General features: G+C 39.7%; 1 protein-coding gene across 1 annotated transcript; it reads left to right on the top strand.

Annotated features, from left to right (window-relative positions):
• Window positions 1-441: 441 nt before the first annotated feature.
• RB195_012080 (uncharacterized protein) lies at window positions 442-12,811 on the top strand (the record flags this gene model as incomplete). Its single annotated transcript, XM_064193768.1, has 13 exons — window positions 442-579; window positions 814-942; window positions 3,252-3,315; window positions 6,399-6,528; window positions 6,582-6,649; window positions 7,291-7,482; window positions 8,241-8,329; window positions 8,401-8,509; window positions 8,835-8,936; window positions 10,638-10,725; window positions 10,780-10,937; window positions 11,015-11,131; window positions 12,744-12,811. 13 exons carry the CDS (start codon window positions 442-444, stop codon window positions 12,809-12,811), a joined length of 1,452 nt encoding a protein of 483 aa, XP_064051351.1.
• Between the last annotated feature and the right edge of the window lie 183 nt (window positions 12,812-12,994).

The raw sequence follows: 12,994 nt of genomic DNA, 5'->3' as shown, positions 1-12,994 counted from the left end.
AACGTGTTGGAAATCGATAAGCATTTCGCATATGTCGTGAATGTGAGAGCTCGAGGTAGCACAGCTGGGCGCGGGTGGAACCTCTATGAAGCCCGCAATTACAGACATAACACGCAGAATGATCGCGAGCTTCAGATTTGTTGATACCGTTTCGTCCACAAGTATAAACGTAGTTTGATACTCGGCTCCTTCTAACTCAATATCCAAGCTGAGAGTTTTTCTCTCTCATACACCTTGGTGCCTATTAAATTGGCACACTATTTCCATCAAAACACAAAAGATCTTCCTGCTCACCGGTTGCGAACAGTTTTTATAGGACTCATCAGATAGAATTATGTTCGAGTAGAGTTCGAGAAACGAGATGTGTAGATTCTTACGGTAGTTAGTGATTGTAATTAAAAAATTTGAGAGGTAAAAACGAATTTTTTCCATTAGTTTCAGATGAACGATATTGGTTCATGCGATAAAAGTGCCTACGGATGGCACTCACTTAGTCCTGGCGGCGCTTCGGACGATACAACATTTCCAAACATCAAAACAGAATTTCCAATGGAAGACGATATGTTTGAGATCACAAAGGTTAGAATTTTCACTTTTACGAAAACAACTAAAAATTCCCCTGTCAAAACTACATATGTTTGCACTCGGCACGTGTGCTATGCATCAATCCACGATGCTGGCAACATTATCAGCGATAACTCGTCCCCTGGTGATGACTGCTTATCAGTCAGGGATTGCTGCAGTTACGATCTTCAGTCATAAGGAGGAGTGATGAGAAAGAGAGCACGTATGTATGTATATGTCCATTTACAGCAGCATCAGCAACAGCAACCGCCTTCCGATGACGTCATGTTCGCGAAGCCAAAATCCGTGCCGACGGCCACCTCAGACGCCGCTGCCGCATCGCTACAAACCGCCTTCTGTAAGAAACCATCGGCTAAGGTAGGCATCTATGAGCCGTACCGTCCTCTATAATGTACCGTATCTACTAAATCATTTAAATAACATGTTGCACACATTCCTATCTATGCACTACATATTTGTCTTCTGTCTCACTGACCGTACTTCTACAGTATGAATTGGCTACAACTTTTCATCTTGATTCATGTTTCACAACGAACGTCACACCACGTCCTTCACTTTCACCACAATTTCCTTGCATTCAGTGGATTTAGGAAAAGCTCTGAAGAGAACCTTTGTGATTTTGTCGTCGGGCACGACGATTGTCCTCATCTGGAGAATTCTGCTCAACGAATAACACCCATATTTCAATCTTCTTCGTCAATATTTGCAATTTTTTTGGTTTTTACAGTAACCGTAACAGTTGGATGCCCTTCAAAATTCGATGAAAGGCGAAGAAAATCCTTTTTTCATCAGCTAAAGATTGTTTTTTGGAAGTTATCCGAGCAATTAAACCGTAAGAAAACAATTGGACATTCTTGTTTATTTTGTTTCTCACTCCTTTCATTTGTGTACGATCCCAACGTCACCCAAGTAGCTAAAATAAATACAAGCTTTATCTTTGTTTTGCTAGCCTTAGCTTTATTTTGAAAAAAAAATATAAACGCCAGTAAATCCACTTAGTTAACCTACATTTATCAACAGTTTATTTTGATGCATCGAATTTTTTTCTTTGTGTTTTGGCGAATCGATTAAACCTTGGTCATGCTAGTTATTCGAGGGTAAGGTAAACGCAAAGTATAAACGCTTGTTTGCGACTGCGTGGCGGTTTATTCGCTAGGATTAGGGCAATCAAGCTGTAATGGAATCCTTAGGGTAGTAGGCTGTAACATTCGACAACAAGTTGTAAAATTTCTTTTATTACAATTAATTTTATCATTTGACAGGATATTCGCTTTAGTTTTTTCTTTTTTTTTGGGGTGGGAGGGAGGGGGGGATTTAAATCCGTATAATAATAAAAACAGTTAAGTAAGGAAAAAATTGTCAAAATCAACGGAATTTGTCTTAATCCCTGAGAATTTCTTTTTCCTCTAGCTCACCCTACACTTTACGGAGAAGATTTTCAGCAAAAAAAAAAAAGAAATTGAAATCAGCTGCAATTAATCGGAACTGACTTCGATTTCGTCGGTCTACGGTAACAATATCAATAGTATTTCGTAGTATCATGTGATAGATGACGAATATGCGCGGCGACGAAGAAGCGTGAACCACCCGGGCACATACGATCCTTGATGGTTCCAACCATGAAACACCTCTTTTTTTTTGTTGTTGTGAACGTGCTAAGACGTTCAACTGTGAGAACTACTTGCTTCCCTAATGAATTACTAATGCACATTCACATATCATAGATATGACTGTGTGTTTTCAATGAAATATGTACATAGGATTTTCATAAGGTTTGGATGGTTTTTTTCTGCCAGGGAAAAATCCTGTTTCTTCCCTTATCAATTAGTGAAAACTAATACGTACACGTTGATAAGAGTTTCTAGAGGTTCCTGGGGGAAAAAAAATTAGCTGTGACCCATGTGATTCATCATTCCTGGGTCGTACGTGATTTCTGGAAATTCCGTTACTGAGTAGAATTCTTATCTCTATTATTTACTTGATTATTCTCACATTCCCAAACCCACATAAACGGTTGAAAACGAAATTATTTCCATCATGCAAACGTCATAAGACGTTAAAGAGCGGTCAATATGCATGTAAAAATGGGTCATGTCTCCGGTTACTAAAAATTTTCCCTTTGAAAACTCGTGTAGTGAAGGGGAAAAGGCACTTCACTGACCCGGATCCTCGTCGAGAGATGACCATTAAAAGCTTGAATGAGTCACTTTTTGGCGCCCCAATACGCGGAGGAGCGCGTCCGTCGGACGCGGACGACGACGAAGACGACGATGAACGGCCAGCGAACGGGTTTCTTGGCGGGGACGGACGATAGACGAAGAAATGCTCAGCGGTCAGTAATGACGGCCGGTTCACGTTTTGTTCGGGCTGGAGTGAGTGGGAAGAAATCGTCGGACGACCGAACAACGCCGACAAATTAGAGAGAGAGAGAGGGAAATCGACGTTCGTTCGTTGAGAGGGAAAATCGTTCGTGTTCGTTCGGAAAGAGAATGAATGTCGTCGATGAAATATCCGATTGTTCTAAGTGTATGGGGAGAAGGAGGGGGGATGGGAAGGGGGCAAAGGTGACATAGCTAGCACATATTCCATCTGAATATCTAAACATGTGGAATTATTCTGTTACTTACGTATGTATAAGGTCCTTACAAAGTTTTCATTCATTTCAGAATCAAGAGAACATCAATTTCAATCCGGTAATGAACGAGTCTGTTAAAACTGAAACAAATGAAGGTGAGCTAGATTTTCTCTTGCAAATAAATATACTATATGCGTCAATAGGTGCAAAGGAAAATAATAACGTGTGAAAATATGTGGCGATGAAAATTCTGACGTCTCCTACTATTTCATGTCCACAGACAATCATTTTCAGATATGAATGTGTGGTTTTTCTTCTTTCTTTTTTTTTGAGGATTATAAGTTTAGGAACGTATAACTGCGAAATCAGGTCTGCAGCTATTTGCTTTGCTCAGACTAATTCCACAGGAAGACTATTTTTCTTATCTTTGTTCTGCTTACATTCGTTTTCATTCTTATTTCTTTTTTTTTATCAAATAGGAGCACTAATGCTTCACTCACACTACGTAATACCTCAGTGCATCTTTAGTTCATTTTATATATCTTTTTTTGTATTTGTTTTTTTTTCCAAATATGGATATACCAAAGCTGGATGTCGCGAATAGGAAAAAGATTATGTTTCTGAAGTTCGACTTGGGATAGTTACAGTCTGAAAAACGTGCGTAAATATGCTCTAATTTCTGGAATGATGGTTTTAAATAAGCACATAAGTATATTCTAATTTTATAGTTACTTACCAACTAACAGAAGATTATCCTCAACAAAAACAAAATTCATTGTAATTCTCTGTCCATGTGTGAAATACACGTGAATGCGATTTGTTCTCGTTTCTTTTTGTTTCTGTGTGTTTTGGAGGGACTTTTCTTTTACTAACATAGTAGTGAACATAGCGTTTTCTTTAAAACCTCATCGTCTGCAATATTTCCCTTCTAGTAAAAGTTTTTTTTTTCTTGAAGTGATTTTCTTTTAAGTAAGTAACAATATCTGACAAGGTCCATAGTTTTATGCGTATTTGTTAAAAATCGTTTAATTAATTCTCCCTATTTTTTTAAAGTTATTTAGTTATAAGTTTTTAAAGTTATTATAAAGTTATTAGTTTATTTTATTGTTCTCTCGACTGTACGCGAGAATAATTTGTCATCAGGTTTTTTTCCTTCATAGAAAATCAATAAGAGATACTTTACATTTTCAAAATACTGCACATTATTCGACAAATATGATTCATTAACGCAATTTGCGGAGAATTTCACTTTGAAAAATCTACAGTGCCTATTTCCAAAGAATTTTACTTTGGAAAATCTACAGTGCCTCATCCTAAAATAAGGACCAATGGTGGATTATTCAGTGCTCACTTGTAGTGTATTCTAACATTGATGTTCTGTGGTTTTCCCAACAGAGAAATTTCCAGGAAAATGGGTGAAATCAGACAAGACATTCTTAATTACACATTCCATCACTAATTTTCTCACCAAAAAAATGAAAATTAATCGATCAATATGTGTTGAGATGAGGAGGATGAGGGATCTAATTGACATACCTACCCTGTACTAACTGTACAACTGTCAAATGGTAGATTGAATACGCTAATCTTTCTTTAGTTCCCAATCCAGGAATTTTATACCTTGAAGAAGACAAATGTTCTTTTTTTCCACGAAAGTTAGAGTTTTTGAGGAATTTAAACAGTTGTTAGCAGATGTATAGAGAATAGCAAATTTTTTAATGATATAAAATGATGGTAAATAGAACCTACTTCAATATCAACAACATTTTGTAATTTCTTGGAATGAGAATAGTTCAAAAAGATCTGCTCTACTTCTTCAACCTCTGGTTTGGATTCAGAAAGCGAGCGATGCCCTCCGCCACAATCCATTTAGGACCCACGACCTCGAAAATGACGCTATTCGAAAAATCTCAAAGAATTCGGCTCCTGTTCAGCATTTCTCAACGTACGATGATGAGTTTCCAGGCCGGCACATTATAGTCGTCGTACTGTGCACGCCCATTTCGTACCAGTTCACCGTCGGCGGCGCATGTATGCGCTCACCGAGTTTCACTTTCGCCGCCGTCGCCTTCAAGCAGTCTCGTTCTCCCCCCGCCGTATCCCGGTGCGAAACCGGTCCTTCACGATCGCCAACCGGTCGCATTTCACTGGCGACTGACGAGACGAACACTGAGCCACTGAAAAAAGTTATCGAGGAATCAGGATATTACTCGGACACGCAGCAGTTTGCAAACTGCGAACGTTGTTATGAGAAATCCGGGATGGAGATGGGAACGATACGAGTAATGAAAGGATCGGGAAGAAGAAAATCAGAGCTAGAGTGATTTCTGTCTCGTTTGTCCCATCAATGGCACAATCACGCAGGGAATCGGTTTCTATACGGGGAATCATATAAAATCCAATAGAATTTCTTTCCTCACACATTTTATAAATTAACTGAAAAAATAATAAATAAAATAAATAAAATGATAATTAATTGAGAAATTTTATAACCTCACATTTTTTTTAAAATTCGCTCTACAAAACAAGAAATTAACTTTCAGCTTCAGTGCTAAAAAGAAATGTCGTGGTTCTGTATCAACTACGGCGCTTTTCTTTATTTTGTGAACTTGCTAAAAATTTGTGGGGGATATCTTTCGCTTAACTAAAATTTCGTAGATCAACTACGGCGCTTTTTTATCCATAAATAGACAACCTAAATAGATAGCATTTCAAAATTTATAAAACTTTTCAAAAAGTGTCCAATATTTACTTTAGCTGATATATTTTTTTGAGATGAAGTATAAATGTTCTAAATAAAGATTAGCTGATCCATTTGTCTTTTGCGGTGCCAGGCTGCCAGGAAATTTTTCGTGGATCGGAACTGTGTGACCAGAAAACATCGACGAAAATACGGCGAAAACGTGGTATGGCTGAATGAGGAGCCAGAAGTTGAAGACTTGTGAATTCCGAAAGGTTTCACTTCGAAAACGAACCTCGACATGATCACACATTGATTTGATTGATTGAGTGATCGATTAACTTTGTTAGATAAGATTTTGGCAGAGTATCTTTTTCCAGAGCATTAGATTGAAGTAACTCTAGTAGTCACTGCCACTGTGATCATAGGAGCGAAAGATGAACTATTTATTGTTTGTGAAAGTGAAATTTACATCAATTTACGGATAAAAATGTACATCCAGGACAGTGTCACCTTGAGAATTGATTTTCTCTGTTGATTCTTTTGTTTTTTTTCCAGAGATCTATGGTGGATTCGGCTCATCACCGTTCGGGAATTCGAATGCTTCATGTGTTCCCCAGGAAAATGTCTCGGTCACGTGTCAAAATGGAAGTGCGTGCGTGGATGCTCAACAAATGGACATCTATAGGTACCGTTTTCTATTAGATTTAGCTCATGCACTGCAAAAACACTGTTTTGCAGAGATCTAATCCTTAGACATCTGATCCAGGACATCAGTACCACCTGCGCTAAACTTGGTCTGCCAACAGGTTAGTTCGGTGCAGTCATCACCACCGTTGAAGTTAAAGCCCGAAGAATACCAGTTTACCAGAAAACTGGTATCCTTTCATCAATATGTAAAAGGGTTTACGGTAAAGAATTTCATCCAATGAAGATGGGTGTGGCTAGCGGAAGACAGGCAGATGTGTTTTGGTTATGAGCTTAGTGGTTAGTTTGTTTGCGACAAGGAGGGTGGCGGCGGTAGGCGGAAGTGAACAAGAGCCACTGGTCAAATAGACTCACACACACACTGGCCATTTTCTAATCACAACGAGTGAGAATAACGGATGGGAGGGAGAAGAAAATTGGGGAGGAATGAGTGAAGAATATTCGAGAAAGAATAGATGAAATTCATTGAGAAGAAGAATTAAAATTACGTGATTACAAGCAAGAAAGAAGAGCAAAAAGATCTTTAAAATACAGTTGTAGAATCTGAAGGACGTGCTGATTTTGTTTATATTCGAATAAATTCGAATTCGAGTAAAAAATACAACAGAATCTGTATTTTAACGAAGCCATTGGGTACCTATCGTAAACGCCAAAAATGAACGAAATCGATCCAGAATTTCTGGACTATAAGAATTACGGTTGTGACGAAATCGTTCCGATCATTGCTCACCCCTTGTTACAGATGCACAAAACTGGACACAAGAGCACGGAGCACGTTGGATTTCCGAGATGTGCCAACAGTTTAGTCTGACACCACCTCGTCACACCTATTTAAGCGGTCGTGCACTGCTTAGCATGAGTCAAAAGGATTTTATCGCTCTGGCTCCTGAAGGCGGTGACACGCTCTACGCTCAGCTACAACTATGGAAAACCGGTACGAATAGTCGTTTCATGTTTTATATTTGCAAAATTTGCACTTCGCTCCATAAAATCCTCACATAGATATGGATATAAGAGTGATAACCGACTTAGTGGTTATTTTTGGGAGATTCAGGCAGACACATAAACTTTTCGACACTCATAAACAACCCACATACTTGGCCTTACAATCCTGCCTCCGAGAAAATCTCATCCACAAACTTCTGCGAAATTTTAGTCTAAAAGAAATTAGCGAGTCAATTAAAGTTGTTGCAGTCTTGAATCCGGAAATAGTAAGGAATTGCCTGAGGAATTTTCCGATGCTCTTGGAAAATAGTCCCATTTTTGACTTGAGTGGGAATAGTTACCCTAAAGACTGTAAATTGGCGGAGGGAAAGTGGGGGTGGGCGAGATTACAGCGTTCAGATTGCAGGGCTGAAAATTTCGGGGTTTTAAAGTTAGATTTTTAAAAATAATCTCTTTTTTTTTTGAAAAGGGACGTATGAATTCGGTCAAAAATGTTACATTTAATTGCTGATTCACGCCTATAGGAAAAATCAACCCATAATTATCTTATCTTCACCAATTAGATTTCTCCTCTGAAAAAAGTGCAACGATTTTTTATTTTTACAACGTCAACCTTTTGAACGTCCGATAACACAAATGCGACAATCGTGGTTCCTTTCTTCACCTCATCCTTCCACCTCAAACACGAATTTGAGGGAAGCAGTACAGTCATGTAACTATTTAGACCCTGAACGAAATTTGTTTTAGCTTTTGAGTCCTACCATCAACAACAAAGTGGTGGTCAGAGCAGCGGCGGTATCACTGCCGCCGACAATTCGATGCCGAAGAACAACTGGGTAATCGATAGATTGATCGCCGTAGTCGCGAACGTTATCGAGCTTATTTTATTGATTGACGATGCCTTTAGATGCCTGCTGGTCAAACCATGATAAGCGGCGAACCGATCAAGAATAACGCTGGATTCACACAACAATATCAAACCACTGAACTTCATCAACAACACTATTTCGGCAACGGTAAGTGCTCAGTGACCAAAGGGATTCCGCTCAGGACCTCTGTTACAAGGATGCAACGATGCCGAATCTGTGATGAAGACCACATTTGTTGAGCAGCTCCGGCTAGTAGTAGAACAAGAAGTTCGCATTTTCTTTCATATATCCGTAACCATTTAAAAGATGTATTTGTGCACAAGTTTTTTTTCGCAAAATTTCCCGAATTTCGAAATCGAGTGGATCGAAAATTGATTTATTCGAAACCAGGAAGTTAAGTTGTGATTAGAAGAAGAACGATGTCATGGAACTTATCGTACCGATGTAATAATACATGAAAATTCTATTTTAGGAGCTTTAGGAGGCGGTGCAGATAATCATGCCTTCTTCGGAAACGGTATTTTACCGTCACCAAGCGATAGTGACAGAAGCAGCAATGCAAGCATGCATGATTGTCAGTTATTTTTGTTGCTTCTCCTTATATTTTCAATTTCTTCCTCTTTTTTCTGCTTTTTTTCCGAACCCACATTTTGTAGAACTTCTTTTTGCATTTGCTCACGTCTTTTTTGTTGCTAAAAATGGTTTTAATGAGCGAATAAGTAGATCAAACTGTACACCTTAGGGACAGCAGGATTCAGACGGATAACGCAGCGAAGATAGGTGATACTCTTCGGGAATTCTTTGTCTCTCATTTTGTTTTGCGTGGAGAAAACTTGGAATCCTCACCCGGCATTCATTTTTACGGCCTTTGTGGATATGACTCGCTCTCGTAATTTTCCCAGCGATAAATAACGAAAAGTTGGTGCATTCTGTTCCTCTGTGCCTTTCTGCCGGGTCGGATACATGAGCTGGCCCTTCAACATGTCGTATTTGTACTCCTGAAGGGCATATTTCGCCGTTCCAGACTTCACATATCGATTACCACCACTATTGATTAAAGGCAGCATACCACGAATCTGAGGTGGTGCGGATTTCAGGTGGAGCATCCGTATACGGGGTCGTAGATTATAGAGATGGAGGTGGTTCTGCTCATCTCTCCCTGCATCACTGCAAACAGCCGCCTCCAGAATGCTGTTTTGTACGACGCCATCTATTGCAACGCTCCACCCCTTGCGCCGCCTCCGCCCTGCGATTCGTCGAAAATCAATTCGGACTGCCCCGATAGGCAGTAAGGGACGCTACGCGTGCCCTGCCATAGAAGGCGTCGTACAAAACAGCTTTCGGGGCCGCTGCTTACCGTGATTCAGGGAGAGATGAGCGGAACCACCCCGGTCTCTATAATCTACGACCCGTACATGGATAGTCCTCCTCAAATCTGTACCACTCCAGATAGATTCGTGGCATGCTGCATTTAATACCAAAGGCAAACGTGGGCATATACGGAGGTCTTCTTTGACGTCACTCACCTAAATGCAACAAAACAACTCCCACTTTTTGAATATGCCATTACCATAGTGCATATCAAACTAAAAACTGAATTAAGAGTAAACGCTCACGGTTGAGTTACCTCTCAGGGTGGTTGTTTTTTTTTAGGTATATGGAATTTATAAGGTAGAAAAGTTCCCGACGCTGATCAAGCCCTATAGAGATGCGCCTACTCGTTAGACTTCAATTCGAACTCATTTGAGGTTTCCGAACGCGTGTGCAGCCGTACAATGACCTGTGGAGGCTCGGCGATGTGTCAGGCCAATGCTTTTATCCTCCCAGACAAATCTGGTACCAATTTATCGACCCCGGATGAGTCAAAAGGCACCATGGCGATTTCGAACCATCGGTCGTGCAGTCAAAGCTGAACCTCTTACCAATCGCGCTACACCAGCTTCATGGAACACATGCACAGAATCCCGACGATATTCCAAAACCAATTCGCTTCCTGTTCCTTCGGGGCGACGACAGAGATTTCGGAAGGGGCATGATATACGACCCACTACTTCTACAGGCATGGAGCGGTGAGAAAGGAGGATGTATAATATTGTGAGGACCTCGCCGCGCAAACGACCACCAATCCTTTAAAAACACTGTAAAAAATGTCACATGAAGCAGTTCCACTAATATTTTGAAATCCATCCATAGGAAGTAGCAACAGAATTCTAGAAGCAAATTTATGACCGAGTTCAATATGTTCTAGTAGTTATGTAATTCTAATTTATTTCAGTGGGTGATGACGAATGCATCGATCTTCAGAGTATGTTGCAAATGCAACAAGATGGTATGCGATTCTGTGGACAAATGAACGGCATGAAGTAAACATAGAATATCCGATCAATTTATTGATTCTCGCTATCGATTGATTCTAGCATGACAACTGCACAAACTCCAACCGCCGAAGAACAGCGTCCTTCACCGTTTCCACGACATTCCGGTACAGTACACCTTTGGCATTTCATACGCGAACTGCTCGATCATCCCAACAAACAATACGGATCGTGCGTACGCTGGGTGGACCGCGACGAAGGTGTTACCGCTGCCTAATCATCACCACATGTATTGATCGTTTCATTTTACGAATTTTACAACTATTCGTGAATTCAGGAACGTTTAAAATCGAGTCCTCCCATCATCTGGCTAGATTCTGGGGACAACGTAAGAATCGTGCACAGATGAACTACGACAAATTGTCACGAAGCCTCCGGCAATATTACAAAAAAGGTGAATATCCGCCTATAGTGCAGATAACTGATAATTATAGATCTGATCTGAGTCGCAAAATTCCGCTTTTACTTTTAAATGATTAATTTCGTTCAGTTGAAGTGATGAAGAGGGATTATGCGAGAACTAGTCCTCACTACATTTGTTAGCTTTTCCATTTCATTTAAAGAATCAGTAACTCAAAGCAATGTCAGAAATTCATCAATTTTTTTTCTCGGGAAGGTTGCTCTCCTTCATTCTTAAAAATTAACCGTTCTTTTACAATCTCAAGAAATAATTGTTATTGATGAAAATAACGACCAAGGATAAGGATAAGTATACTTGTTGCAAAGGCTACTATCTAAGACGTTGTTTATCTAAGAAATGTTTCCAATCCTTGAAATGTTATTGATGAAAAAACGTGATTGGCTTCAAGACATTAAAATAATATAGAAGAAAAAAAAAAGTTTTTGCTTTTTTTTTTTGAAGAAAATATCGACAAATATTTTCCATTCTTAGAATGTCATCGATGAAAAAACGTGACTGGGTTTGAGACATTAACATAACATGGAGCGAAAACGGGAGTTTTTGCTTTTTTAAACAAAATAGCGAGTAACTGACGGGAATCGTGGACGAATATAAGATTTCATTCACATTTCCTCAACTCTATATCTAGTTTTTGTGGATATTTCTGGAATGTTTTTATGGGTATTTCTAGAGTGAATTCTTTCAATAATTTTATTGGCTAAGGTTTCGGCAAACTCGCCTTCTTTAGTCCCTGAAAGAGGGATTGAATTCACAACTTAAACGACCAACTGTATCATTTGTCCCAAAGGTAGACCAGGCGACCGCTTGAGATCCGTTGTAATCTACCTGATTTCTTGCACAAACTGTGGCGTCAAGCATGTCGATGTCGAGACGCCACGACCGCTGTATGTCCGCATCCAAGAGTACGTGAATGGAAAGAATAGGTTACGAGAATGAACACCTTTATGTGCCCATAAAGCACAAAAACACGATGGAGCCGATTTTGGAATCAGGCTCCAGATAATAGTGCACGAATCGAAAACGTTAACCTGAAAATCCTGGAGAAGTTTTGGATCCAAGCCCAAAATCCCAAAATGAACCTCCAGGGTGAATGTCTGTCGATAACGCGGAAACTCGCACCATATCTCGGATGGTTCTTCCGGTCAGAATGAGACATTCGAACCATTCAGTCTCGTGATTGATCAGTGAGGGGTCCATGCTATTCGCCTCCGGGTTAGCATTCACAGTAGTCGTCGATAAGTTGGTGATTGAAAAAGTAGGCATGAACTTTATCCGTTTGTTCGTGGAAAGGATTGGTTGTTTAAATTGTGAGCTGAATCGCCCATTTTAGAGCCTGAAGAAGATTTCGTCGAAACGTTAGCCAATAAAATTATTCAACAGACTCGTGTACAGGTCATCAAAAATCAATACGACATCTTTCTATGACGAGGTTCATTGGAAAGTTGAACTTTTCAATGGAATTCATTCAGTTGCATTACTACACGTTACATAGACATTATTACATATTACATAGACAAGGACTGATTCAAACGAGAAAATTAGCTCGATATTAGTTGTATGCAGAAAATATCTGTCTTTTTTTCAGGCATAATACAAAAACCGGAAAAGAAGCAACGACTTGTGTACAAATTTTTACCTCCATACAATCTGTGATGATGTCACTACTATGTGACGTAACGACGACTACGACAACGACGACGACGATGATGAAAACGAAGAGGGCTAATCATTTTAAAAGGGAAAAAATCCTGCCAAAATCTTGCCAAACTTGCGCGCCTACACTTCTTGCCGATGACGGTCATTTCCCAATGATCGCATCATCACTTTGCTTCGTCT

The sequence above is a fragment of the Necator americanus genome, chromosome III (genome assembly GCF_031761385.1).
Source record: "Necator americanus strain Aroian chromosome III, whole genome shotgun sequence".
Lineage (NCBI taxonomy): Eukaryota > Metazoa > Nematoda > Chromadorea > Rhabditida > Ancylostomatidae > Necator > Necator americanus.
The sequence above is the reverse complement of the archived record's forward strand: the minus strand, read 5'-3'. Positions and strand labels throughout refer to the sequence as shown.